This window comes from Rhinatrema bivittatum, chromosome 7 (genome assembly GCF_901001135.1).
Source record: "Rhinatrema bivittatum chromosome 7, aRhiBiv1.1, whole genome shotgun sequence".
NCBI classification, from domain to species: domain Eukaryota; kingdom Metazoa; phylum Chordata; class Amphibia; order Gymnophiona; family Rhinatrematidae; genus Rhinatrema; species Rhinatrema bivittatum.
Window position 1 is genome coordinate 189,740,316 of NC_042621.1, and position 23,400 is coordinate 189,763,715.

The window sequence follows — 23,400 nt, forward strand, 5'->3', positions numbered from 1 at the left end:
AGGAGCTAAGGGAGACAGAGAAGTATATAGAGAAGACCTTCAGGGACATAGTAGAGAAGTCCCACCTCCAGTCTGGTAGCCCTTGTGCTGCTTGGGAGGAGAAAGGTCACCTGGAAGGAAAGCATCAGCTTGATGAGGCAGGAAGCAATCCTGTAGCTAGAACCTGCCCTCAAGATGATGAGGTATCCTCTTGCACTGAGGATAAGGCTCCAGGGGCACATGCCCAGGAGGGAAGGGTTAGGACGGCCGTTATAGTTGGTGATTCAGTTATTAGGAAGGTTGATAGCTGGGTGGCTGGTGGACGTGAGGATCGCTTGGTAACTTGCCTGCCTGGTGCGAAGGTTTCACACATCACATAGATAGGATTTTAGATAGTGCTGGGGAGGAGCCAGCTATTTAGGTACATGTGGGTACCAATGACATAGGAAAGTGCAGGAGGGAGGTTCTAGAAGCCAAATTTAAGGTTTTAGGTAGAAAGCTGAAATCCAGAACCTGCAGGGGTAGTATGCTCAGAAATGCTCCCCATTCCACATGCAGGATCCCAAAGGCAGGCATAGAGCTCCAAAGTCTCAATACGTGGATGAGACGATGGTGCAAGGAAGATGGTTTTAGTGTGTTAGGAACTGGGCGTCATTTTGGGGGAGGGGGCCCTTTTTCAAAAGGATGTGCTCCACATTAACCAGAGTAGAACCAGGCTGCTGGTACTAACCTTTAAAAAGGAGATAGCGCAGCTTTTAAACTAGATGCTAGGGATAAGCCGACAGTCGCTCAGAAGCGTATAGTTCGGAATGATGTATCTTTGAAGGATGCTAAGAAAACAGGGAAAATAGGGTATCTCAGTAGAGAGGTTTCAATAAATTCCAAAGGGGATCAGGTGCCTTTAAGTGAAGTTCAGAAAGAATCCAAATTACCCCTGTCAGCTGATGAGCAGGTTGTTAATACAAACAAGAAACATACTTTGAAATGTCTGTATACAAATGCTAGAAGTCTAAAAAATAAGATGGGAGAGTTAAAGTGTATAGCACTGGATGAAGATGTAGATATAACTGGCGTCTCAGAGACCTGATGGAAGGAGGAAAATCAATGGGACTCTATGATATCAAGTTATAAATTATATCAAAATGATAGGATGTATCAAATTGGTGGAGGGGTGGCACTGTATGTTAAGAGAGCATTGAGTCAAACAGGATAAAAGTTCTGCAGGGAAAAAAAATACAATGTTGAATCTTTATGGATAGAAATTCCAGGTATAAAAGGGAATAAAATAATAGTGAGGGTTTATTATCGTCCACCTGACCAGAATGAACTAACAGACAATGAAATGCTAAAAGAAATTAGGGAAGCTAACAAAATCAGCACAGCAATAATGGCTGATTTCAATTACCTCAGTATTGACTGAGTGAATGTTACATCAAGACATTCATGAGAAGTAAAGTTAGTTCCTAGATGAAATAAATGACTGCTTCATGGAGCAGCTGGTACAAGAACCAACAAGAGGGGAAAATATTTTAGACCTAGTCCTTAGTGGAACACAGGATTTGGTGCGAGAGTTAACAGTGTTGGATCCACTTAGTAATAGTAATCACAACATTATCAAATTTGACTTAACTGGAGGGAGCGCAAAAAGAAATCTACTACAAAAGCATTTAACTGTCGAAAAGGTGACTATGATAAAATGAGGAAAATGGTTAGGAAAAAACTGAAAGGAGCAACTGCAAAGGTTAAGAGTTTAGCTCACGCATGGATGTTGTTTAAAAATACCATTTTAGAAGCCCAGAACAGATGTATTCCACGCATTAGAAAAGATGGAAAGAAGGCTAAAGGATTACCGGCACGGTTGAACGGTGAAGTGTGAGAGGCTATAATATCCAAAAGAACATCTTGCAAGAAATGGAAAAGAGATCCAAATGAAAACAGGAAACACCATAAGCACTGGCAAGTCAGATGCAAAACATTGATAAGGAAGGCAAAGAGAGAATTTGAAAAGAAGCTTGCCGTGGAAGCAAAAACTCATAATAAAACCTTTTTCAGGAATATTCAAGAGAAAAAAGCCTGCGAGGGAGGCTCTTGATAAAAGGAGCACTTAGGGATGACAGACATAGCAGAGAGACTAAATGAATTCTTTCACTGAGGAAGATGTAAGAGATATACCCATAATCCTGCTATTGGGGCTATTATTTCCTCACAATGTATACCTATACTCAATATTCAAAACAAATGAGGACTACCAAATTTCTCACTCAATTTTTCCAAAATTTCTCCATAACTCAGGGAATTAGTATCAGAATGTTTTGTGCTCAATCGTTTAGGCTCTTGCCCTTACAGGGCTGCAACCATATTCATGGCAAAAACAGCACTTAGTTGTTAACCTCATTTACCAATTCCCATTAAACCACAATTTTTATTTATTGTTATTTTAAAACTGCACATTAATTTACTAAATCACTTATCTTTTAAAAATGGTCCATGAAAACTCCAATTACTTCCCTCACCACCTCTCGTGGCTCAAAACCTGATGTGCTCATTACCACCCGTTCAGTGTATCTGTTTTTGTGGCTGTTAAAAACTTTTCAACCTCCCAACATTGCAATGTTTCGGCGGCTCATCTCGCCTGCTTCAGGGGATTCTTCCTAATAATGAAAAAACAATACGCACACTATCACACTATTCCCTATTTTACAGATCTACCTGGCATTTTAACACAACGGGACTCACTCATTTAGTTGGCCGCTCACGGCTCCACCCTGCAGCACAAAAACCGAACGGCGTCTCCACGCTCAAAGATTTTCTTCCGGACTTCCTGATATTTAAACAAACCCACCTCTCTAAAACTCTCACCAATCAAAGCGCTCGCCTAACCTCTCAGCCAATCAAATCCCTTACTACATAAATACCAACCAGTCAACCTCTTTGTTCAGGCCGGCTGGATACGTGGTTTGCAACTTAAAAATCCATTTCTTTCTGCATTAGCTTTAAATTTAAATTGCCTCCACGCTCATCCTCTTTTAAAACTTCTAACACTGTACATTTCATGCTGTTAAATACATGGCCCTTCTCCAGACAATGTTGCACCATCAGGGCTTTTTGCCTCATGCATTTCAGCGCACTTCTATGCTCTATGAGCCGAGTTTTCAAACTTCTAACGGTTTTACCGATGTACACTAACTCACATGGACACCAGATTGCATACACCACCGCTTGAGTGGTACAAGTTGATCTTACTTTAGGTTTATAAAATTGTAACTTCGATATTGGGATGTCTATATTTGAATGTGCATTCACATACACAGTACAAGCATTGCATGGAAAGTGACCTGCTACCTCAATGATCTTCTCCTGAGGTTTTTTAAATATAGAATGAACTACTAAATCCTTGATATTACTTCCTCTTTTGAATGCCATCCATGGACGCTCTGCAAATACTTGATGTACTTGTAAAATATGCCAGTGTTTTTTAATGCTGGTTACCACCTTCCCTATACCCACTGAATGTGGTAAAACACAAGTGAGTTTGTTCTTTTTCACTTTTGCTGGGGAGTTAACAACAAATTCCTGTTATTCCATCGGGCTCTTTTCATCGCTCTCCGTCCACCTTTTCAGGATATCCCCTACTCAAAATTTTTTCTCTCATCTCTTTTGAGCATTTCTTGAATTTGTCTGTAGTCGATCATAACCTCCTTAGCCTTAAAAACTGTCCAAAAGGTATGCTGTGAATTAACTGTTGAGGATGATGACTCGAATACTCCAACAAGCTATTTCGATCTGTCGGCTTTTTATATATTGAAAAAAAAGAACTCATTAGCTCTGATTGAAACTAAGATATCTAAAAATGGTACCTCTTTATTACCAAATGTATATGTAAATTGAAGAGAGGGGTCACAAAAATTTAACCACTTTATAAATTGTTCAAACAACACTTGTTCTCCAGACCACACTATAATAATGTCGTCTATAAAACGACGCCAAAACAAGATCTTATTTTTATACGGGCAAACTTTTAACCATTGTTCTTCAAACCATCCTACATATAAGCTGCGACACTTGGAGCCATGGTTGGCTCCAAGTGTGGCCAGCTAGCTTGTTGTTCAGCTAGCTAGGCTAGCTTTAAAAGAAAATTTTTTCACTTTTGATGGAGAATTTTACCAACAAATAGGGGGGACAGCCATGGGGGCAACCATAGATATACTGGCTTCCCCGAGATATGGAAATTCACATTTAAAATAGCGAGCAGCAGAAAATAATCATCTATAAATTCAGAGCCCACTGATTTTAGGAAAAAAGGACTTTTGTCTTCAAGGCAGCTGTTTGGCAAAACATCTTTGGGGCCAGATGAGATACATCCTAGAATATTATGGGAGCACAGAGGTCCTGTTGGGTTCACTGACTAATCTGTTCAATAACTCATTGGAGATGAGAGCAATCCTGCAAGACTGGAGAAGGGCAAATGTGGTCCGTCTTCATATTAGTGGCATTAGAGAGGAGGTTGGAAACTACAAGCCAGTTAGGCTTACCTTGATGGTGCGAAACTTAATGAAGACACTACTGAAGGAAAGGATAGTGAAGCATCTAGAATAGTGTTTCTCAATCTCTCTGATGCCAAGGACTGGTTAGCTGACCTCCTGAACTGTCATGGTAGATTTAGGGGGAGACTCCTGAAGAATGGGAGAGGAAGAATCCCTTCTTGTGGTTGAAGAGCATGATGGTCCCTTCCATCCTTAAAGAGCAGTGTTGGTAGTACATGCATTCCTACCCCCTTCAGGAGTCTCCCTTGGTCTCAACCTAGCCACCCTCTTAACGTTTTAATTACAAGAATTATGACAAAGGAGCTGTGCTTGCATCCAGAGCAGGGGAGGGGGGAAAATTGGGTCTCCTCATTCCAAAGGGTAATTTAGCCATGGGCTAAAAGTACTTGCATTGGTGGCAGAGGAGGTAGACGCTGCACCTATGAGGGGTCTGCTGCTTCCAGCAGCCTTCATGGATTCATAGCCAGCAACCACTTGGGAGATTTCCTGTTTGTTTATTTACAGAGCTGGAGTGGGGACCATGGGGACCTGGCTGAACCTGATGTTCATGATTAGTCTACCAGTGTGATCAGCTGTTTAGAGCCAGTAGTCTGTCCCTGCATCCAGAAACAGCAATGCTGTGGGCCCAGAGTGATGCCACTATCAGGATATTTTGGCCCAGTAGCAGTAGAGAATGTCCCACTCATGGTAGCAGAATCCTGGGCAGCTTCAGGGCAGGTCTGCCTCCTTCTGGAAAGACTGCCACTTCACAGACCAGCAAGACCACTGCCGCTCTACGGTCCAGTGTTTGAGTAACACTGATGAGAATCCAGGGGGTTGCAGGATCTGAGGCAGCCTACACTGGAAGATCACATCAAACAAGCCTAGTCAATTTCTTTGATTCTGTGTCTTGAGAATTAAAGGACCCTTAAAGTAGTTTACTTGGATTTCAGCAAAGCCTTTGATACTGTCCCACATAGGAGGCATGGGCCCCAAGGTGGTGGACTGGATTAGAAACTAGTTAAGTGATAGATACAGAGACTGATGGAATTCACTCTGAGGAAAGGAAGATGATTAGTGGAGTACCCCAGGAACTGGCCTGGGAATGGTTCTGTTAAATATCTTCGTGAGCAATATTGTGAAACAGAAAGAAAGGTCTGACTTTCTGCAGATGATACTGAGGTCTGCAACAAAGTGGACACCTCTGAGGGTGTTGATGGAATGAGATGTGATGTAAGAAAGCTTGAAGAGTGATTGAGTATTTGGCAGTTATAATTCAATGCAGAAAAGTGCATTTGGGGTGCAAATATCTTGGGGAACAGTGCACAGTAGAGGGAGAGATACTGATATGCACCGAACATGAGAGAGACCTTTGAGTGGATCGTGTCTGATGATCTCAAGGTAGCAAACAGGTGTTTTGCCAGAGATGTGCTAAAGTGCATGGGAGAAACACATGCAGCAGACAAGGAGGAGATAATGCCTCTGTACAGATCATTGGTGAGACCTCGCCTAGAATATTGTATCAATTCTGGAGGCCACACCTCCAAAGGTATATAGACAGACTGGAGTCTACAAAAATGGTGTGGGGTCTACACCAAAAGCCAAATGATATGACAAGTTGCTAAATCTGTAAACCCGAGAGGAGAGACGAGATGGTAAAGATATTCCAATACTTCAGAGGCATAAAACCAGGCACAAGAAGCAAACCTTTGTCAGAGGAAAGAATGCTATAGAACAAGATGTCATGGTATGGGACTCCAGGGGCAGAATATTTGGGAAAATATTTCTCATGGAGAGGTTGCTGAATGCATGGGATAGTAAAAATTGAAGGAAACCATTGGATAAGCACAGAGGATCCCTAGAGGTGAGGAGGAAGTTAGGGATTAGGTGCATCTGTGGCATTGTACCGGCAGAGAGATGGGGCTGACTGGATTGGGCCAATGGGCCTTGTCTGCTGTCCCACTTCTATGACAGTGATAGGATCAGGGTTGGGAGGTTTGAGTATTGCAAACAACTCACCATTCAATTCTTCAAGACCAGAGGCAAGGGGAGAGGTAATAAGGACAAAAGGATGAATAAAGGCAGAATGACCAAATGTTATTACAGAACATGGGTTAACTAGGTTGCTACCAGGAAGTTACAATACCCCAGAAAGCCAACCAGGTCGGTACCAGCAGGTTGGTGTGGCCAGATAATGTCCAACAAGTCTGGGAGACCTAGGAGGCCAGATGTTCAGGCAACAACTGTCTAGATTATTACAAAGCTAGGATATAAAACATGGAGGGATTTATTTATTTATTTATTTATTTGAGGCTTTTATATACCGATAATCGTTTAGTAACATCACATCGGTTTACATTCAACAGGAACTCACAACAGCGCTATGCAATAGCAGCAGTGTTTACAGATACAGATGGAGAGGCTGGATTGGGTGTGGGATCCCTTATGCTCATCTTCCCAGGGTTGAGAGCCAAGGAGGAAGATAACAAAAACTGCTTCTATGGCTGGCAGCAGGGATATATCCTTAGCAGTGTGGAAAGGAATAATTAGACAAACTGGATGGATCAGGCGTTCTTTTTCTGCCATCTCTTACTATGTTCCTAAATTTAGGAACCTAAGTAGGGTGTTATTTCAGTCAAATTTGGAAGTGTTTAAGTCAATGGTTCCCAACCTGGAGTCCACGAGACAATCCCAGGCTGTCCTCCAGAAGGAATGCCAGAAAGTTTAGCTAGCTGCTACCTGTGATCAGCGAAGCTGCTGCCACAGGCCAGAAGAGTGAGAGTGGGGTCTATAATGGCCCTGAAAACTTTACCGCACATTGCTGCAGACCAAGAAGAGAAGGGACAGAGAGGGCCATTTGCAGCCATTAGAAACCACAAACTGCACTGCTGCATGTTTAGCAGAGGTGGGGAAGAGAGGACCCAATTGTAAACCACACTGCTGCACTTCGTGAGGATGTGGAGAAGAGAGGAACAATGGCAACTAACCTTTTCAGCCTCTGCTGCACACTGAGGAAAGCAGAGGAAAGCTGAATTATCATAGCAGTGAGAAACAGCTCCCATTACTGCCACATGCTCTGCCACTGGCTGCACCAAAAAACGGGCTGATACAGTAAAGTGCGCTCAGGCCGAGCGCACCGTTAGCCCCTGTTTGGACACGCATTTTCGACGCACTATTTTTACCCCTTATACAGTAAGGGGTAATAACGCATGGAAAACGCGCAGCCACCCCCCCCCCCCCCCCGAAACTAATAGCCCCCGCAACATGCAAATGCATATTGATGCGCCTATTAGTCCCGCGCGATACAGAAAGTAAAATGTGCAGCCAGGCCACACATTTTACTTTCAGAAATTAACGCCTGCCAAAGGCAGGAGTTCATTTCAGCCGGCACCGGGAAAGTACAGAAAAGCAGAAAAAAACTGCTTTTCTGTACACCCTCCGACTTAATATCATAGCGATATTAAGTCGGAGGCCCCAAAGATTAAAAAAAAATAAAAAATCTGCCCACGGCCCGCGGGTTGGAAAATGGACGCTCAATTTTGCTGGCGTTCGTTTTCTGAACCCGTGGCTGTCAGCGGGTTCAACAACCGACGCCGGTAAAATTAAGCATCGGCTGTCAATCCCGCTGACAGTCTCCTTTTTACTGCGGGCCCTAATTTGCATGCCTTGGCTCAGTGAATCGCGCGCCCAGGAGAGTGGCCTGGGTGCGCGTTGGGAGAGCGGGCGCTCACCGACTCTCCCGCGAGGTTTACTGTATCGGGCCCATAAGTGAGTAGAATGGCTCAAAGGAAGAAAAGAGAAAATTGTACTGTGGTTGACAGTACAAGGGGAAAGACAAAGAGTAGAAGGAATAAGACAGGAATGAAGGAAAAAGAGGCTAAAGAGGGGAACAGGAATCCATGATTGAACAGGATGGCGGTTTATCAAGGGAGAGAAGGAGAGGCCCCCCAGGAATCATGCTGGACAGAGGTAGAGAAAGAGGGAGGGGTATAGGACCATCATGGTCCAGAGATAAAGGAGGGGAGGACAAGGCAACAGCCAGGTTTGGATATGACATTAAACTAAAAAATTAATTAGGGGGACACACAGACAAAGTACCTTAAGAACATAAGAAGTTGCCATACTGGGTCAGACCAAGAGTCCATCAAGCCCAGTATCCTGTTTCCACCAGTGGCCAATCCAGGTTACAAGTACCTAGCAAGTACCAAAAACATTAAGTAGATCCATGCTACTGATGCCAATAATAGCCCTAAGTCAGCTTGATTAATAGCAGATAATGGACTTCTCCTCCACGAACTAATCCAAACCTTTTTTAAACCCAACTACACTAACTGCCCTAACCACATCCTCTGGCAACAAATTCCAGAGCTTAATTGTGCATTGAGTGAAAAAGAATTTTCTCAGATTAGTTTTAATTGTGCTACTTGCTAACTTCATGGAGTGCCCCCTAATCCTTCTATTATCTGAAAGAGTAAATAACTGATTCACATTTTCCCATTCTAGATCTCTCAGTCTTTTATAGACCTCTATCATATCCCCCCCCCTCAGCTGTCTGTTCTCCAAGGTGAACAATCCTAACCTCTTTAGCCTTTCCTCACAGGAAAGCCTTTCTATCCCCTTTATCATTTTGGTTGCCCTTCTCTGTACCTTCTCCAATGCAACTATATCTTTTTTGAGATGCGGCACCCAGAATTATAACCAGTACTCCAGGTACTGTCTCACCATGGAGTGATACAGAGGCATTATGACATTTTCTGTTTTATTCACCATTCCCTTCCTAATAATTCCTAACATTCTGTTTGCTTTTTTGACTGCTGCAGCACACTGAGCTGACGATTTCAATGTGTTATCCACTATGACACCTAGATCTCTTTCCTGGTTGGTAGCACCTAATATGGAAGTTAACATCATGTAACTACAGCATGGGTTATTTTTCCCTATATGCATCACCTTGCACTTATCCACATTAAATGTCATCTCCCATTTGGATGCCCAGTCCTTCCAGTCTCACAAGGTCCTCCTGCAATTTATCACAGCCTTCTTACCTTTGAAAAGCAGGCTATTGTTTTGCTTTTTCAAAACTCTAAATCCATATTCAGCCGCTGAGTGGCTTAGCAAGTTAGCCAGATTTATTTATCCAGCTGACTTAGTGGGATATTCAGTGGTGCAGCAGTGGCACTGAATATACCCAGCTATCTTAAAGTTTGCTAGATAAATTTATCTTGCTAACTTTAGCACAGGTCCACAGCACGATTAGAATTAGCTGGATAAGTTATCAGGCTAACTTCGCTCCTCCCTGGAATGCGTCCCCTGCCTGCCCCAAGAATGCTTCAACTTATCCAGCTAAAGTCTAGTTGGTCAACTAATTATCCGGCTAGAGGTTAGTTGGGTAAGTGGCTGAAAATGCTAGTGTTGCTATAACTTTTAAGTTATCCCTCTAAATGACTTTTGAATATGGACCTCTAAATTATTTAGTGACTGCCATTTTCTGTATATGTTTATAATAATCATAAAGGAAAATAAAGTATAAAAGCAAAGCAGGCTAAAAGGGGGTCAGAGAGGGTAAGTTTCAAAACTTTTTATTTGGGTAAACACCTGTTTACCAATGTAAAAAGGCCCTTAGAAAATTATTTCCCACCACTGAGGGTAAAAGTACCTGCACTGTGAGCAGCATGCAGACGTTTACCTGCCAAGGGAGAGGGAAAGTACATTCAGGGAATTAATTTTGAAATCCTTTGCATACTTTCATGCATGTGCTTTGTACTTCCTTCAAACCAGATGGAAAGTGCACAGGAACAAAAATACTGACGCTACCCTGCCGGCCAAAGTTTTTAAAAGGAAACACTGCGGGCAGTTTCCCTTTGAAAATTAGATTGCAAGTCTGCAGGTACCAGTGCCGATTTGCTGCCAGGTCATGCCAAGTTGCAAACCTGAATCTTTTTTGATCTTGCTTCCTTTTCCCCATTGCAGCTGGACTGGAAGAAGGAATGGCCTCAACCTTCAATAATGAGGGCAGCTTTTAAATAACTTTGGAAATTGCCCACCCTATGTATTCAGTTTAGATCAAAGTTTTATACATCTGGATTGCATATCATTATTTCTTTTGTTATGGCAAGCAAAAAATTAAAACAAAGCATAAGGGGGTCCATGAAACTTTTTGAAGCTGAAAAGAGGTCCATGTTCCCTGAAAGGTTGGGAACCCCTGATTTAAGTTTTCAGCTGAAAATGTACCTAAATTTAGGGACCTAAAATTAGACCTGCTATTCATTTGCCTAGATTTAGGAGTCTAAAGGGGTTATTTTCCAAGCCGCGTTATGGCCTTTTTGCACACGTTAAGACATTTTCGCATACGAAAAGCACCATAACGCATGGTGCGATGCTAATTTGGAAAAGGGGGAGGAGTTTGGGGCGGAACTTCTGTCCAAGTTTTAATGCCGGAAATAACTACACCTTTTTCATTGGCGTTAAGCTGTGCGATATGTGGACTCTCAACCTGGGTGACATCAAGCTAGGTTGAGAGAACATTATACAAATCTCATCTTTGTGTGAGTTTCCTCACTCCGAAGGACATCAAATCTTCACAAGAGAGCACTGTTCTGTTCGTACTTCTCACTCTGAATGTCAAAGTGGTCCCTAGCCCCTACACTACTATCTAAACCTCACCTCGAGTAACTAAGTGGGTGTGATATAGAGGTATAAATAACTACTATAAGGGCTTTATAGCTAGGTGCTCGCTCTCGCTCTCTCTCTCTCAATTTATTTATTTAACATATTTCTATACCGGTCTTCATGAAGGGATTCATATCAGGACGGTTTACATGGAACTTAGGGGAGTAACTAGTAAACCAAACAAGAGAGCCGAAGCAAGCTTACATATAACAAGGAGATAAAACTTGGGGGCTAGAGTAGCCAGGAAGTAGAAAGACAACAATTAACAATTAACTAGAAGTAAAATACATATGAATAGTAATGGGACTAGTGCGAACGTCCCATCAGTTGGATTGAGTCTGGGTCGAACACTTTAGAAATTAGGGGAAGGCTTGGAGGAAAAGCCAAGTCTTAAGTTTTCGTCTGAAGGTAAGAAGGCAGGTTTCCAGTCTAAGGTCAGTCGGCAATTTGTTCCAGAGGATTGGGCCTGCTGTGGAGAATGATCGCTCTTTGGTGGAAGTTAGGCGGGCGGATTTATTTGGTGGGACTAGTAGAGTTCCTTTATATGCTTCTCTGATGGGTCTTGCGGATGAGTAGAGTTTGAAAGGGATGTGAAGGTCTAGTGTCAGTTGATTGTGGATGGTTTTGTGGATTATAGTGAGTGCTTTATGTAGGATTCTGTATTTTATTGGCAACCAGTGCAGGTTTCGGAGAATAGGGGTGATATGAGCTCGCCAGTTGGTGTTGGTTAGGATTCTGGCTGCTGCATTCTGGAGCATCTGTAGAGGTTTAGTGGCGGAGATGGGGAGCCCCAGGAGTAAAGCGTTACAGTAGTCGGTTTTAGAGAATAACGTTGATTGAAGGACGGTTCTGTAGTCCTGGAAGTGAAGAAGGGGTTTGAGTCTTTTCAGAACTTGAAGCTTGTAGAAACAGTCCTTAGTGATATTATTGATCGATTTCTTTAAATTCAGTTGGTTATCTAGGATTACTCCTAAATCTCTTGCTTGAAAGATCTGTGTGTCAGGGGCTGTTTGATCAGAGTTGGCGGAGTGGTCTGGGGAGATAAGAAGGATTTCTGTCTTGGCTGCATTGAGTACCAGGTTCAGGCTGGTGAGTAGGCTGTTAATGGACGTAAGGCAGTTTTCCCAGTAGGTGAGTGTTTTTGGAAGATATTCTTTTATGGGGATCAAGATCTGCACGTCGTCTGCATAGAGGTAGTGGATTAAATTTAGATTGGTGAGTAGTTGACAGAGGGTCAGTAAGTAGATGTTGAAGAGGGTGGGAGATAAAGAAGAGCCTTGGGGTACGCCTAGTGTTGATTTGAAAATTGGGGATTCTTTGTTGTTGACTCTGACCTTGCAGCTTCTGTTGTTGAGGAAGGAGTCGAACCATCTGAGGGCAAGTCCAGATAATCCGATGTCAGAAAGGCGGTTTAGAAGGATGGCGTGGTTCACGGTATCAAAAGCTGCTGAGATATCTAGGAGGACGAGTAGGTAAGAAAGCCCTTTGTCTAGGCCCATGAGGAGGTGGTCTGATAGTGAGATAAGAAGGGTTTCTGTACTGGACGATTTACGGAAGCCGTATTGGGAAGGGTATAGTATTTTATGTTCCTCCAGGTATTCTGAGAGTTGTGTGTTCACAAGTTTCTCTGTGAGCTTTGCTAGAAAAGGGAGGTTGGATATAGGTCTGAAATTGGAGAGTTCTTTTGTGTCCGGGTTAGGTTTCTTCAAGAGATGTTTAAGGGATGCCATTTTTAGCTGATCCGGGTAGATTCCATGGGCTAGTGAGCAGTTAATGATGTTAGCCAGCGATCTGGAGATGGTGCTCGGGATGAGGAGCAGTAGTTTGGTTGGAATGTGGTCTGTTGGATGGCTGGAAGGTTTCAATTTCCTAAGGGTGGATTCGATTTCTAAGGGGGTAGTGGGTTCGAAGGAGACAAGGGAGGCTCCAAGGAAAGGGGTAAGGTTGGGGTTTAAGGCGGGAGGTATTGTGTTGGTGGGGAGAAGTGCTAGTGTGTTAATGATTTTAATCCTGAAAGAAGCGTGCTAGTTCATTAGCTTTGGATTGAGCCTGTTCATCTGGGATGGTAGGGGCAGTGGGTTTTGTGAGTTGGGAAACGTAGGAAAATAGAGCCCTGGCATCATATTGTATATCATGGATTCTGCTGGAATAATAATCTTTTTTTGTCTGTAGAAGCGAGGTCTTGTAGAGATGGAGGGTGCGTTTATAATTGGATAGTGTAGTAATGTTGGGGTTCTTACGCCATGTGCCTTCCTTGTGTCTGAGGTCTAGCTTCATCCGTTTGAGTTCTGAGGAGTTTGCACTTACAAACTTACAAAATTGCAGCACTTACCGCAAAGTATGAAAAAGTTATCACACTGTGCAGTAATACCTATGCAAAGCGCTAACATGGTACACTTTGCGATAGTTTGATGAATTTAGGCCTAAGTTAGAAGCTTTATATTGAAAATCAGTGCTAACCTAACTTTCAAAGGTAGGCACCTAAACCCTTTGAAAATTGACTGTGTGCAAAAAGACTTGATTGATATTTCAGGTTTTTTATCTGATGTATCAAAAGAGCACAGCCCCTGCAGGAGATAGTGAGAAAATCCATCAATCAAGCTGCAGAGAATATTGCAGGCATTAGATCAGCTCATTTATTACTGCTATTAAACAAAAAGAAGCACAGATTCTTCTGAAAAATGAGCAGGACGAACAGCAGCAAGAGTCTCACAAGGTTCTAGGCTGTGTTTTCATTTGCAATTGCAGAGCTGAACTGAAGACTGATTTGAAGATTGAGAAGGAGTGGAGACAAGCCATGCAGGAAGACGTGCAGAAGGAGAGAGAGACAGTGGCCCAGCTTCGGACAGAAAGCCAACAGATCAATGGCCTGAAAAATGTAACTATTGCAATAACATGACCCTTCTTCAGTGATCAAATTCACCCTTTTCTTTGTAGTCTGAAAATACTGTAGTGCTATTCAAGATCTGGTATAAAAAACATTTTCTAAAATTAAGCTATAATATAGTGTATCCTAGTTAAGAGGTCAGTAGACCAATACTTAGAGCACAGACTGTGGCATAAAAGACTTTGGGTTCTATTCTGCAAAATTCAGATGTGTACAAAAGGTTTTCAGAGGAATAAATCTCCAAGGGAGAGAAACAAATATCCTTTGAGCTGACCAGAATATCTTGTTTGTAGTGCAAGAAAAAAATACCATGGGCTGAATATCTCTAGTTAGTACTGCATAGTGAAGAAGTGGGTGATCCAGGAAACTATACACCGATGACTCTTTTAATGCCGGGCAAAATTGTGGAAACTATTTTAAAAAACAAAATCACAGAACATATAGAAAGACATGGTTTAATGGGACACAGCCAGCATGGATTTACAGAAAGGAAATCTTGCCAAAAAAAACTGCTACATTTTTTTTAAGGGGTTAATAAACGTGAATAATGAGCCAATGGATGTAGTGTATTGGGATTTTCAGAAAGTGTTTGACAAAGGGCCCCAGGAGAGACTCCTGAGAAAATTAAAAAGCCATGGAATAGAAGGCAATGTCCTATTTCTTAGCGTCCAACAGATGAATCCAGAAGCAGTGGGTTGTGCACCTCTACCGGCAGATGGAGATGGAGCAAACTGACATCACAGTATATAAACCCCTGCAGTGACAGCCTGCCAGTATTCTCCATCTCCAGCAGATGGTGAACGTGCATTACCCTACTGGAGATTGCTTCAAATTTAGAGGAGGATTAATTGGAGATTTGGATTGCCATGCTCTCCTGCGGTGATACCTAATGGTCCCTCCCCCCAGTTGAGAATTCCTGAGGTGATTTCCATGATCCCTCAGATGAGTGCCTTGGATCGGTAGCTGGTTATAGGCTGGCGTGGACTTAGCTGATTAAGCAGCTGAAAGGAAGCGGGTGCAAGAAGTTGAACGCTGCCCTCTTCCCCCGCAGCCAGAGACCATCTCTTTAGGTTGACCGGCCCGGTTAGGCTTCTTTTTTGTGCGCCTCATGGTAGGCCACTGAGGCGTTTCATGCACTTTTTTCTGCGCAGTCTGCTGCCCTCTACATGTTCATCAATGCGAGCAAATGTGTCCGAATTGTGCACGCGACCTGTGCACGCACCCTCACACATATCTGTTGTGCGCCAAGATTTGGAGCAGTGACAGTGCGCTTAGCCTTTTGGCGCTCAAACTTGAGACGCTTAAATTTTGGGCACATAAAATTTATGTGCATAAATTTTGTTTCAGTGGGGCTTAGGCTGGACACACATCTCCAGTCGTACTGACGGATTAATGGTGCCGATGGCTAAGAAACCTAAGCAACTTTCTCTTTGTGCTGCCTGTCATATTAGTTAACAACACACATAGAAGAAAATGTATACTTCACAGTATCATTTTTATATTTATTCGAAACAAGATATCACACCATCTATCTAAACAATTAAAAACTATCTATCTCATACATCCCCACACATCCAACATCCATACCATATAAAACCACATTATCAAAAAACCACATTTATAAATGTTCCTAATTACTTATACACTCAATTACAAAATTTCAATAGTTACACAAAATTTTTTATCTTCTTTATTCTAATTTCCAATATGTATTTTTTCTTAAAATAATCTTCTTTTATGAACCAAGTCCCTTCTTTATTCTGATTTCCAATATAGATTTTTTTCTTAAAGTAATCTTCTTTTATGAACCAAGTCCAACAAAGATATCTTCGTTTCACCCTCTTTCATGAGGGCTTCCTCAGGGACTAACTCGAAAATATCTATTAATTTCTTCCAATCTTGTCCTATAAGGACCACAAAATGACATCATCATGCTAACGGCAGAGCCGGTAAAAGACGCCGTTCCATCGGGCGTCGCACGCCGAAGGGGCGCGACAAAGGGGCTTTCCCCTTTGTGCTCCCCTTCGTGCTAACTTTCGTGCTTTGTGTAAAATAAGTTTAGTTATGTTTGTTATTTAATTAATCTCTATTAAGCTGTCTAAAAAGTTTGCTTTTACATTTTTAATTCTAGATGTTCTATGTATCCGACTAAGGAATTAAATTTCCTGCTTGTTCAGTTTGCAATGTAAACCGGCCTGATTTGCATTTTATGCAAGAAGGTCGGTATATAAAAATTAAAAATAAATAAATAAATAAATAATCAAAAGCATATTAAATTACTCCTAAAATACAACCGTTACCTCTAATCACCACAAAAAACTACCTAAATAATCCAAAACTCACCATTTTACAAGAAATATATAATCTCACCAAATATAAGCTATCATTCAAAAACTTTATATCAAGTAGTTATTGCCCACGGCACTCCGCAGAATCCATAGCCTCCATACAATCCACCTCTTCAACACCTTGATTCAATATCTATGGACACATAAATATACTTGATTAAACTCAAAACATCTTACCTATACCATCACACCATATCAGACATTAGCTGCCAACAACTTCCCTATTGAAATTTTGTAATTGAGTATATAACTAATTAGGGTAAAACAATAGGAATCGGATGATCACACGAAGCCCTTTATTATGTGCCCAACTCTGGCCGAGTTTCGCTCGTAGAGCTGCCTCAGGGGCAACTACAACAAAACAATATATCAATAAATACAAAACTTACTAAATGACGCATTAAAATTAAAAACATTAAAACATGTATAGGTGTACATACTCAAATCATAAAAAATACATGTATAAGTGTACAAACTATTTAGAATATAAACTTCCAACATAAATAATATAAAAACATGTATAGATGTACTTATCAAATCATAAAATAAAATACATGTATAAATATAGAAAAGTTGTAAAAAACCAATATAATTAAAAATGTGAACATTTCAACATCAATAATTGTATGAACTCATGGATAATACATAAACATTAAAATAATGTAGACAGAAAGTCTTTTTACTTTCTCCGGTTCCATTGAACACTTTTTACTTTCTGTCTACATTATTTTAATGTTTATGTATTATCCATGAGTTCATACAATTATTGATGTTGAAATGTTCACATTTTTAATTATATTGGTTTTTTACAACTTGTATGTACAAGTATGTACACCTATACATGTTTTAATGTTTTTAATTTTAATGCGTCATTTAGTAAGTTTTGTATTTATTGATATATTGTTTTGTTGTAGTTGCCCCTGAGGCAGCTCTACGAGCGAAACTCGGCCAGAGTCGGGCACATAATAAAGGGCTTCGTGTGATCATCCGATTCCTATTGTTTTACTCTAATACAGCCAACTGGATCGGCTTCCGATTTGTTTTTTGGGTCTATAACTAATTAGGAACATTAATAAATGTGGTTTTATATGGTATGGATGTCGGATGTGTGGGGATGTATGAGATAGAAAGTTTTTAATTGTTTAGATAGATGGTGTGATATCTTGTTTCGAAAAAATATAAAAATGATACTGGGAAGTATACATTTTGGGGCGGATTTTAAGAGCAGGGCCCTGCGCGCCGGTGCGCCTATGTTCAATAGGCCTACCGGCGCGCGCAGAGCCCCGGGACTCGTGTAAGTCCCGGGGTTTTCCGAGGGGGGGCGTATCGGGGGCGGGGCCGAGTGGCGCACCGTTTTCGGGGCGGGACGCAGCGTTTCGGGGGCGGGCCCGGGGGCGTGGTTTCGGCCCGGGGCGGTCCGGGGGTGTGGCCGCGCCCTCCGGAACCGCCCCTGGGTTGTGTCTAGGCGCGCCAGCGGCCCGCTGGCGCGCGGGGATTTACTTCTCCCTCTGGGAGGCATAAATCCCCCAACAAAGGTAGGGGGGGGGTTTAGACAGGGTCGGGGGGGTTGGGTTAGGTAGAGGAAGGGAGGGGAAGGTGAGGGGAGGGCGTTAGCGAATTCCTTCCGAGGCCGCTCCAATTTCGGAGCGGCCTCGGAGGGAACGGAGATAGGCTGTGCAGCTCGGCGCGCGCCGGCTACGCGGCCTTGCGCGTGCCGATCCAGGATTTTAGCGGCTACACGCGTATCTACTAAAATCCCGCGTACTTTTGTTTGCGCCTGGAGTGCCAACAAAAGTACGCCAACGCGCCGTTTTTGAAAATCTACCCCATTCTTAAGAACATAAGAAATTGCCATGCTGGGTCAGACCAAGGGTCCATCAAGCCCAGCATCCTGTTTCCAACAGAGGCCAAAACCAGGCCACAAGAACCTGGCAATTACCCAAACACTAAGAAGAACCCATGCTACTGATGCAATTAATAGCAGTGGCTATTCCCTAAGTATAATTGATTAATAGCCATTAATGGACTTCTCCTCCAAGAACTTATCCAAACCTTTTTTGAACCCAGCTACACTAACTGCACTAACCACATCCTCTGGCAACAAATTCCAGAGCTTTATTGTGCGTTGAGTGAAAAAGAATTTTCTCCGATTAGTCTTAAATGTGCTACTTGCTAACTTCATGGAATGCCCCCTAGTCCTTCTATTATTCGAAAATGTAAATAACCGAATCACATCTACTCGTTCAAGACCTCTCATGATCTTAAAGACCTCTATCATATCCCCCCTCAGCCGTCTCTTCTCCAAGCTGAACAGCCCTAACCTCTTCAGCCTTTCCTCATAGGGGAGCTGTTCCATCCCCTTTATCATTTTGGTTGCCCTTCTCTGTACCTTCTCCATCGCAATTATATCTTTTTTGAGATGCGGCGACCAGAATTGTACACAGTATTCAAGGTGCGGTCTCACCATGGAGCGATACAGAGGCATTATGACATTTTCCGTTCTATTAAACATTCCCTTCCTAATAATTCATAACATTCTATTTGCTTTTTTGACTGCTGCAGCACACTGAGCCGACGATTTTAAAGTATTATCCACTATGATGCCTAGATCTTTTTCCTGGGTGGTAGCTCCTAATATGGAACCTAACATCATGTAACTACAGCAAGGGTTATTTTTCCCTTAATGCAACACCTTGCACTTGTCCACATTAAATTTCATCTGCCATTTGGATGCCCAATCTTCCAGTCTTGCAAGGTCCTCCTGTAATGTATCACAGTCTGCTTGTGATTTAACTACTCTGAATAATTTTGTATCATCCACAAATTTGATAACCTCACTCGTTGTATTCCTTTCCAGATCATTTTTATATATATTGAAAAGCACCGGTCCAAGTACAGATCCCTGAGGCACTCCACTGTTTACCCTTTTCCACTGAGAAAATTGACCATTTAGTCCTACTCTCTGTTTCCTGTCTTTTAACCAGTTTGTAATCCACGAAAGGACATCGCCTCTTATCCCATGACTTTTTAGTTTTCATAGAAGCCTCTCATGAGGGACTTTGTCAAACGCCTTCTGAAAATCCAAATACACTACATCTACCGGTTCCCCTTTATCCACATGTTTATTAACCCCTTCAAAAAAATGAAGCAGGTTTGTTAGGCAAGACTTCCCTTGGGTAAATCCTTGTTGACTGTGTTCCATTAAATCATGTCTTTCTATATGCTCTACAATTGGATATGATAGAGGTCTAGAGTCTATAAAATCATGAATGGAATAGAACGGGTAAATGTAAATCGTTTATTTACTGTTTCAAAAATACAAAGTTAGTAGGTAGCATATTCAAAACAAATTGGAGAAAATTATTTTTCACCTAACGCACAATTAAGCTCTGGAATTCATTACCAGAGAATATGGTTAAGACAATTAACATAATAAGGTTTGGACAAGTTCCTGGAGGGCTATGAGCATTCCAGGCTGGGGCCAACAGATGCTATTTTAAAACACACACATACAGATTTGGCAACTCACGTAATTTTACACCTGCTAATTATCTTGCATGATAGTAAAACTTTTATTGTGTACAGTTCTAATCATCTTTACCAGACCAGTCCATACACATGGGTTTTTCTCCCCTACCAGCAGATGGAGACAAAAGGAAAATAGCTTTGCTGGAATAGCCTTATAAGGAACTGTGCCATCTGCAGCTCCTCATTATTTCTCTTTCTTCAGCAAATGGTGGAGATTCCAAACCTGCAGTCATTAGTTTTGCTGGACAGTTTCTCAGAGAGCTGGCATGGTGATTGGGACCCTCTCCTTCTGAGAAAGGATGAGTAGGGGGGTTAGTGATCCTTTTACTGGTTGTATCCTTATTCTGGAGGAGGATGTCAGATGGTATAGGCCTGGAAGGTCAATGTCTTCTTCATCTTCTTATTCTCAGAAATACTATGGCAATAAGCCACAATCCTTTCACTCTACCCATAAAGGTTCACAAGATGCTGCCGGCGGTAGAGAGGTTGGAAGAAAGACTTTGCAATAAGTCAGAGAGTCCACTCTTCACCTCTGCAAATTGGAGGCAGATTGACCCAGTTTTCTGAAAAGTGGACCCATCTTAGGACCAGTGGGTTCTGTCTGTCTTAAAAGACAGTTATGCATTAGAGTTTGCAAGGCCAGTGTTGGATGCATTCATAGTTTCCTCTGTTTTTCAGCGAGAAAGCAAGAGGAATTCGGAGAAACTCTGGCCCGTTTTCTTCCGTTAGTAGCTTTGGTTCCAGTGCCAAAGGAAGAATGGAGTCAGGGGTTGTTATTTTGTTTCATAGTACTGAAGACAGAAGGTGCATTCCAGCCTATTCTGGATTTGAAGAAGGTGAATGCTTCCTTACGGGACTCATTTTCAGATGGAGACGTTTTGTTTGGTGATCATAGCAGTTCGCACAGGACATTTTCTTCTCTGGATCTCTCTGAGGTGTATTTTCACATTCCCATTCAGAAAGACCATCAGAGCTTTGCAGTCCTAGGATAGCATTTTCAATTTCAATCCCTGTCTTTCAAATTTGCTGCAGCTCCAAGAATCTTTTCCAGTGTGATAGTGGTCATGGCATCACTGCTGTATTGGTCCATCCATAGCCTGATGGTCCATCCATTGCCTGATGATTGGTTGATTAGACAATCAGAAGGCAAAGGCCACTTAGCTACCTCCAGAGTGCTGGTGCTGTTGCAGGATCTTTGTTGAGTAATCAGTTTTTCCAAGAGCAAGCTTTAGCCCACTCGGGAATTGGAGTATCTGGGATCCCAATTTAATACTCTGAAAGGAAAGGTATTTCTCATGACAGAGAGAATAGTCAAGCTCCAGGGCCAGGTGAGGCATATTCTGCAGTTACCACTCCCCAGAGAATGGGATTATCTTCAGGTTCTAGGGTCGATGGAATTTACCTTGGATTTGGTCCGTTTGAGTGGAAGCTCATATACATCCCCTGCAGAGAGCTCTTTCACATTGGACTCCTCATTCCCAGGAGTACAAAGTTCAGTTGCCTCTTTATCTGGAGACCAGACACAGTCTAACTTGTGGCTCTCAATAAACAATTTGTCCAGGGGAATGAATAAGGAATCTCTGGAGTGGACAGTGAAAAGAAAAAGCAGTGGTATGTTTTTAGACAATGCTACAGCGATAACATACATAACTCAGAAAGGAGGAACCAGGAATACAAAGGTGTCAGCAGCAGTCAAGCTATTATTTTGCTGGTCTGAGAGTCATCTTCTGGAAGTATCAGCAGTGCACATTGCTGGAGTGGAGGCACACCTTAGATCCCAAAGAATGGAAGTTGACGGACATAGCATTCAAGTTGATTCAGGACATTGGGAGTGCCTCATGAATTAGCTGACATCACAATGAAATATCATGAGGCCAAAATTCTTCAGCCGCATGAAGGAGCCGGGTTCAAAAGGTCTGGATGCTCTGGTTTGCGTGGCCTTCAGGGATTCTGTTTTCTTCCTTGGTCACTGATGCAATGTGTCATTCAAAGAGTTCAGAGACATCAGAGTCTGATGGTTCTTATAGCACAAGAGTGGCCCAGGTGGCCTTGGTTTGAAGATCTGGTCATGCTCAAGATTTAAGGGCCATTAAGGGTTGATCAGATACAGGAGCTGTTGTATCAGAGCCCAGTGGTCTGCAGGAAATAGGTTTGCTTCTGTCTCACAGTTTGGCTTTTGAGAGGAAAAGGCTAAGGAGTAAGGGTTATTCTGAGGAGGTGGTGGCCACATTATTCCAGGCTTGGAAACAGTTGACATCCTTGGCTTATCTCAGGATCTGGAAGATGTTTTAGATTTGGTGTAAAGAGGTTAAGATATTTCCTTTACAGACATCCATTCCTAATATCCTTTTGTTTTTGCAGAGAAGTCTGTAGAGGGGATTGGCCTTGATTTCTGTCAAGGTACAGGTGGTAGCATTGTTTTGTTATAGTGGTGGATTCAGGGTTGATGCTTGGTGGCTATCCGATTATCATGCTGTTCCTAAGAGAGGTTAAGCAGTTCTGGCCTCCATTGCTTCAGGTGGTTACTAGCTGGAATCTTAATCATGTTTTAAAGGCATGGGGAATGGCTCCATTTGAGCCCCTTAAAAAAGCATTGCTGAAGGATTTGACTCCGAAAGTGGTGTTTTTGGTGGCAATTTGTTCAGCCAGGCAGATTTCAGATTTGCAGGCTTTATCCTGCAAGGAACCTTTTTTGAGAATCACATCAGAAGGGATTTCCATTCATACTGTACCCTCTTTTTTTGTCAAAGGTGGTCTCTGCTTTTCATTTAGAGCAATCAGTGGAGTTGCCAATGTTCAAGACATTTTCTGTAGGTGAATCGACAGAGCTCCACGTTTTGGATGTGTAGAGGACTTTGTTGCATTACTTAAAAGTAACCAATAATTTTCAGCTGTTGTATTGTATAGTGGGCACAGAAAAGGTCATAAATCCTCTAAGGTGACTATTGCTCAGTGAAAACCATTGCATCAGCTTATGTTTGTAAAGTTCTTTCACTTCCAGAAGGTTTGCGAGCTCCCTCCACAAGGGCTCAGGCAGCTTCCTGTCAGTTGGTATTGCTGCAAGAGATTTGGACCTCGTTCCTTTCCTTTGCCAGACCTTATCATCTGGATGTGCAGGATCAGGATGCAGCCTCATTTGGGGCAAGCATCTTGAGAGCAGGGCTTTCATAACCCCTCCTTGAATGGGGAGTTCCGGAGGCCAATTTCAGACATCAGAAGGCTTGTACCCCCTAGATCCAGTGGTGAGGGAGCATTTTCCAAAGGTGGATGCACTAATCTGTGCCGTCTCTTAAGCGGATGACTATTCCAGTGGAGGGAGGAACAGCCTTGAAGTATGTGCATGATAGAAGGATTGAGGCCATCCTTAAGCAAGCCTTTGAAGCGGTGGTGATGACTTTACAGATAGCTTCTTGTTGCACCCTAGTGACACGATCTTGTCTACTTCTCTCTCAGGAAGTTGATGATT

At 42.3% G+C, this 23,400-nt stretch overlaps 1 protein-coding gene across 3 annotated transcripts in view; it reads left to right on the forward strand.

Annotated features, from left to right (window-relative positions):
- RUFY2 (RUN and FYVE domain containing 2) overlaps positions 1–23,400 on the forward strand; it is a 143,228-nt gene that overhangs the window by 91,707 nt on the left and 28,121 nt on the right. For all 3 annotated transcript variants that reach the window (XM_029609665.1, XM_029609664.1, XM_029609666.1), the window contains exon 14: positions 13,920–14,049. In XM_029609665.1, coding sequence (XP_029465525.1) covers positions 13,920–14,049 — 130 coding nt within the window. The remainder of the gene's footprint in view (positions 1–13,919; positions 14,050–23,400) is intronic.